Genomic DNA, 6,777 nt, shown 5'->3' on the forward strand with positions numbered 1-6,777 from the left:
ATAAATATTCCATGGAGAATGTTATAATAGAACCTTACTTTGAAAGGGTTGTTATTTATACTTTTATATTCGTAAACTCCGGTCAAAGAATTTTCTTTAAGTTGATCGTTTCTTTAAAAGGATACGATTAAAAATTTTCGACCGTTTTTATTGTAAAATTTCCTTTTTTAAATCATCGTGCTACAAACAAATTAGTGTAACTATAAAATGTATTTATATTATGGTAGTTTTTAGAGTGCCAGTAAAGAATAAAATTTAAATTATGGATCAATTAATCAACCCGTCAAATGACACGTCTGTAAGTCATCCATCAATTGACTTATCGAATTACACATCTTTAAGTTATTCCCAAATTGATCTACAACCAATGAATTATACATATTATATTGATTTATCAAATAACTCATCTATGAATTATTTACCTGTTAACTTACTGGATTACAATTATCCACAATTAATTTATCAGATAATACATCTTTAAGTGATAACCTAACTGATTACACATCTTTAGGTTATCTACCAATTGACTTATCAAATGACAATCCACAAATTGACTTATTAAATGATCTGAGTCATCCACAATTGAATTATTCTACCTCAAATAATTCATCTATTGATTTATCATCTGACACATCTTTAAATTCACCACCAGACAACACATCTTTAAGTCATCCATCAATTGACTTATCAAATAATACGTCTTTGAGTTATCCACCAATTGACCAAACTAAGGAACTAACATCTTTAAATTATCCAACACAGAACACGCTTAAACCTGAGATTAAAAAATGTCTTGAATATAATAAAGAAGAAAAGTTTGCGAATGAAATGCATGTGATTCGTCATCCATATCATAAAGAAGCAACAGTTACTCTAAGTGGAAATAAAGTTATTGATGATTTTATAATCAGTATATTAAGTAATAGTGCCATTTACAAACGTAGAAAATTGGTGAATTTGGAATTTGTTCCATATGAAAGGTTCAAGAATATAAAATTTGTCGCTGAAGGAGGATTTAGTAAAATTTATAAAGCTATTTGGATTGATGGTCCATTAACCAACAAATGGAATTATAAAAAAAAAGAGTTTAATCGTAAAGGTGGAAAAACAGTTGCTCTCAAAGAACTTAATAATTCTAAAAACATTGAATCTAAAGAGTTAAATGAGGTACAGTATCTTGTTAATTCACAAATTAATAGTCTAAAAAATAGCAAAACTAACTAATTTTATTTTAGCTTAAAATATTTTATAATTTTATTTTAAAACATACTCGTTCTGATGATACTATTAATGACACTAATCGATATTTTGGAATCACTCAAAATCCCAACACACAAAATTTTATGATAATTACAAATTATTACAAATCAGGAGATCTAACACATTATATTTCAAAAGATTTTTTTAATATTAGTTGGAACACGAAATTATATAAATTAAGTGACATGATAAGAGGACTTAGAATGCTACACAATGAAGGTGTTGTCCATCAAGATTATCATAGTGGAAATATTTAATATAGAAACAAAATGTATTTTTAATGTAACTGCAGTAACAGGCGATTTTGGTATAAGTAAATCTGCAATTGAAACATCAGATGATGATAATGAGGTTTATGGAATCATTCCGTATGTTGCTCCGGAAGTTTTTCAAGGACAAAAATATACTAAAGCATCAGATATATATAGTTTTGGTATGATTATGTGGGAATTAATGACAGGTAGAAGACCATTCTGGGATAGAAGCCATGATACAGAACTTATTATTGAAATATGTGATGGTCTTCGACCTCCAATTGTCACAAATGCACCTAAAGGTTATATTGAATTAATGCAAAAATGTTGGCATTCTGATCCACATGAAAGACCAAGTGCTAATTGTATTCGGAATGAATTTTGTTATGATGGTAAATTGTATCCCGAAAAAGAAAGTAAAAATCCAACTAAGATTATAAATTCACCGGATATCGGACCTGTAACAACAAATAATGCAGGCGCTATCTTTAAAAGTAGGCCATTAAGTACAATGATAAAATCTGCCAACTTTACAAGAAGTCTAAGATTAAAAGGTCAAAATGCTGCTTCAGGACTTGGTAATAAAATTATGTTATTTATATCTGCTGTACTTTAACAGTTTAGAATTTAAATCATTTTAATATAATTTATTAATTAAGACAAAAGAAAATTTAATAATAATTTGATTGAGAATAATAATAATGATAAAGGTATTAAATTAAGTATTTTATCAATTAATTTAATTATAATATAACTAATTCATTTGTAATGATATTGGTTTAGATAAAATCCATAAAAGACTTAAATATTGTGAAGAACAGAATGATAGTAAATGCACACATAATATTTTTTTCATAATATATATCTTGCATAAATAATCAAAATTTGCTTTTTTTTTTCTTGTAGATTACTTAACACAAGAACTCGAATTTGATATTAAGTGTAATACGAATTCTAACAAATCTGAAGACAATGGTAAGCAATTAATAATATTTGTAATACTAATTATTATTTTATTAAAATCTATTTTATTATGTAGATTATATTACCAGTGAACTTAATTTTGATATTTAATTCTTCAAAATTTCGAGGTTTTAATATTCAAGATTTTTAAGATTATGACTATACAGTATTTATGTTAAAATTATTATTATGAATTTATTTACTTTATTTATTGTTTATCATAATTTATTTATATTTATTAATGTTATATTATTAACCATATTTCCATCGAATAAGTTTATTAAAATGGTAAATTAATCTCTATTATTAATAAAATATTGGCAAGATTAATTAATAAGCTATTTAACTATTTTGATACGTTAAATGAAAATTTGTTTTTACAGATAATTATAAATTGTTGCGTTATAAAAAGTTTATGATAGGAAAGTTTAATATGTAAAAATATTTTAGATATTAACAGTATTCGTATGCTTCAAATATTTCAAATACAATATACTAGCATCAAATAAAATAAAGGTTAATAAAAAGTCATAAATAATTAATATAAAACATTCATACTATTTACTTCTCAAGATACCCAGGTTTTTGTATATAATATTAACAGATATTATTGATGTGATTGCAATACTTGCAAAATTTCCTTTATTCGTGTCAAATTAAAATTGAAGATGCAAAAGCCTCACCTTTTTTAAAAAAAACTATTTTAGTAATACATTATATACACAGGTCTAAGTGGTGGTTCGTTTTAAAAATACAATTTGATGTAAAATAAAATTTAAAGGGGATCCGTATTCAAAATGAATGACAACTGCTACAACAACTTATTTGATTAAAAGTAAATTCATTTCTCCTTCATTACTATTAAAATTATTGTTCCATGAAATTTATAGTCAAAGAAGTTATTTAAAATCAGTATGGAAACTTTGAATTTTTATAACAAATTCGGAGAGATTTAAAAAATTTATACTGTTAAGCCATGTATACTATTAAACTATTTTATGCTATCTACTTAGACTATTTATACTCTACGGCATCATTAGCCACAGTAAAAGTTACGAAATTAATAACATTAACGGCAGGGTTTCACCCGGGTTTGCCGTAACTGTGGTCACAATCTATATGCCGGCCAATTCATAGGGACAGTTCCAACTGCATCACTAGTCTGGACTCGAATTCTTATAAATTTTACTAATCGTGTATAGGGGCGGGTGGATAATTAATCATTTCTGCACGTGATTGACGTGAGAATCGGTCACTTCCCCAGTAACACCACTAAATTTTTCACCCCACGTGACCTAATGATATTCATCACCGGCATCACACCCCACAGCGTTTTCACTGTTTATATTTATCTGAGGGACTTTTTTTTTTTGCCTTCCAAAATTATTTTTTTCACAACCCCTTAACTGTCACCGGTCACGTGGGTGAAATTTTAACTATAAAATTGGTGGTGTTACTACGGTAAATGAGAATCGGTCTGAAACTCATGTGACTAATATTTTATTTAATGTTGCGATTTTTTTTTCCACGTCACTACTTACTGGTGAAACATTTACTAAACAAAGTATTACTATTTGAATTTGCGAGTTTTTGAAAAAAAAAATAAAATTAATAAATGAACATTTTTAAAATAAATATACATATATATATTGTATTAAGAAAACTTGTGTATGTAGATGTAATCGAATTATAATTAAATTATTAATGATAAAGGGATAATAATTGCTGAAGTAGTACTAAGTCTTCTATTGGCAGGAATTTTCTTTTATTATTATAAATATCCTTGACCATAATTGGGGAATTTTTTTTCAATCCTGACCCATTCAAATTAGGTTTATGCCATTCATCTTCGTAAAATTTTTCCCAAGTTATAGTAAATTCAAACTACTTACGATCTAGGTCGAGTTGATTTTCCAACTAAATTATAATAAAACCAATAAATAAAGAATTATATACCGTAATTGTATTATCTTACATGATTCGTTGTGATACCAATCATTTAAATTTTTTCAACAGTCCTCACATAACGATTTTTAAACACTTTCATAAGATCTATATATGATAGGTATTATCGATTTCTAGAGTGAAGAATTGAAGTGAAGAGTTCTTGTTTTGACATTTTATAAATAACGTTTCTTTTTTTAAAAAAAAAATTGATCATTAAAAAAGAAAGGAGAATATTTATTTCCTTTTTTTTCTAGAAGACAAGAAATCGTTTATGATCCATATTTTGTGAAAAATCTCAAAAAAATTTTTACAAGAGGCCATCGAGTTCTCTGATTCCTAAATCTTCATCAATAAATTTATTTTCAATTAATTCAGTCATTTAATGTGAGATAAGATATATTAAAGTGTATATTAAAATGTATATATTAATATAACTTGAAATATTAAGCCAATGCAGTTCAATTTATTTCATTAAGTTATTATATGTAGAATACATTGGTACGGTAAGTAGATAAATCTTTCAACGTCTCGAACCTCGAGAACCTTAATATCATTTAAAATGATTAAGATTATATTTCTAAATTTATTATACTAAACTATTTTCCCAAAAAATAGTATATATTTATTTAATATTATAAAGGTATTTTTATTTTGTGTATTATATACTAAATAGTTTTTTTCGTTTCGATTAAAAATAATTTTTAATTTGTAAAATTAAAAAATAGTAACGTTTACAGATATAACGACTATGCGATATAACGAATTTTACGATAACAGATAAAGCGATTTTTTAATATTTTGTCTTTATATATGAACATATAAAAATCGCTTATAAATTTTGATATAACGATTTTTTTACATCGAGTTCTGACTGTATATAAAATTTAAATACCATTTACGGAAATGGGATTATTTCGACTACTTGTATAATTTAGTTGAATTTAGCTCGATTTGGCCTAGATAACTATTTATTTACAAAATAATATTTTCTCGTTTGTAATAAAATTAGGCAAAACAAAGGATTTAATTCCTTCTATTATTATAGAAATCTTTCATATACGTACAGTACATTGAAAATCCAAAGCCTATAAATATCGAATTGATATTCGTTCTTCCTTAACAAAATAAAATTCGTTAAAGGAAAGTTCTTTGTTGCCGAAAATGAATCGTATTTTCGCGCTCTTATTTTATAGAACTTTTAGATATTGAAAAAGGTTTTACTTTTTTTATAGGATTAAAAATTTAAACAATCTCAAATATATGAAGTTGTTGTACGTTCGCATATGTGCAAGTATCTTATAATTTGTTAAAATAAATGGAGTTTATATATTTTCAGCTGTTCTCTCTTTTTTTATAAAGCAAAACACTTAATTATTATTTTTTTTTAAAAAAATATTTTTGCAAAAATACTTTCTTATTTTATTAAGGACAATTAATTAAAATTTTTTTTTAACTACCGATTATTAATTTTAGTAATTATAACCATAATAGTGTATCATGTGACGACTGTGACGTCCGGAAAATATTGTATGAAAGGTTTAAAATTTGTCATGCATCATATTTTGCATGATACGCAAATAATTAAAAACAAAGAATTTGCGTTCTTTCGTGCGTGCTTCTTCTGTGTCCCGTACATTTTCAGCGCTTTGGAATAAAGAAGCAGGAATATCGGTTCTTCTTTTGAATTTCTACGGGCTTTTCACGTTCTTTTTCGTAAGGGTAAATATATAAATTTGTAAGAAAAATAAATATTAAGTAAAAAGAAAAATCTTTGTTAATGTTAAATCAATAATTTATTAATAATTGGATGAAGAGCGTATCAAAAAGCATTCGAATGAACCCATAACATTGGTTTCTTTACTTGCTTGTAAAAGTTAAATAAATCTGTTATCATTAATTATTTATACTTTTGTACATTTCGATGATTTTATTATATGACATAGAATATATTAAAACAAGAGTTCGATAGATAAAAAATTTTAAGATTTATAATTTGAGAATTAAAAAAGACAATCTAATCGATACACAGCACAATATGATACATTTATATAATAAAGCCAAATTTTACTATTTAGGATTTATATCAATTTCTATCCATTTTCTACATGCTATTTGTTTTTTTCTACGCTATTATTTTATAATTCCCTATGTACGAAATATTTTTTCTATCCTTTTTTCTTACATATATATATTCCTTCCACGTGAAAGTTAAAATAATTAGTAATTATCTTTTAGTTTTTTGTTTCATTGTTTATAATTTCTTCTTTTTTTCATCATATATGATTTAATTTATTTAATTACGAAGTAAATCCAATATTCCTTATAGATAGTTGTCTTGATAAAAATATTACAA

General features: G+C 25.3%; 1 protein-coding gene across 1 annotated transcript; it reads left to right on the top strand.

Moving 5' to 3' along the window:
- Positions 1-262: 262 nt before the first annotated feature.
- OCT59_009069 (uncharacterized protein) lies at positions 263-2,588 on the top strand (the record flags this gene model as incomplete). The annotated part of the gene is made up of 8 exons (XM_066133293.1): positions 263-341; positions 512-1,167; positions 1,236-1,479; positions 1,553-2,092; positions 2,174-2,224; positions 2,298-2,342; positions 2,421-2,489; positions 2,554-2,588. 8 exons carry the CDS (start codon positions 263-265, stop codon positions 2,586-2,588), a joined length of 1,719 nt encoding a protein of 572 aa, XP_065999744.1.
- Between the last annotated feature and the right edge of the window lie 4,189 nt (positions 2,589-6,777).

The sequence above is a fragment of the Rhizophagus irregularis genome, chromosome 17 (assembly GCF_026210795.1).
Source record: "Rhizophagus irregularis chromosome 17, complete sequence".
Taxonomy (NCBI): domain Eukaryota; kingdom Fungi; phylum Glomeromycota; class Glomeromycetes; order Glomerales; family Glomeraceae; genus Rhizophagus; species Rhizophagus irregularis.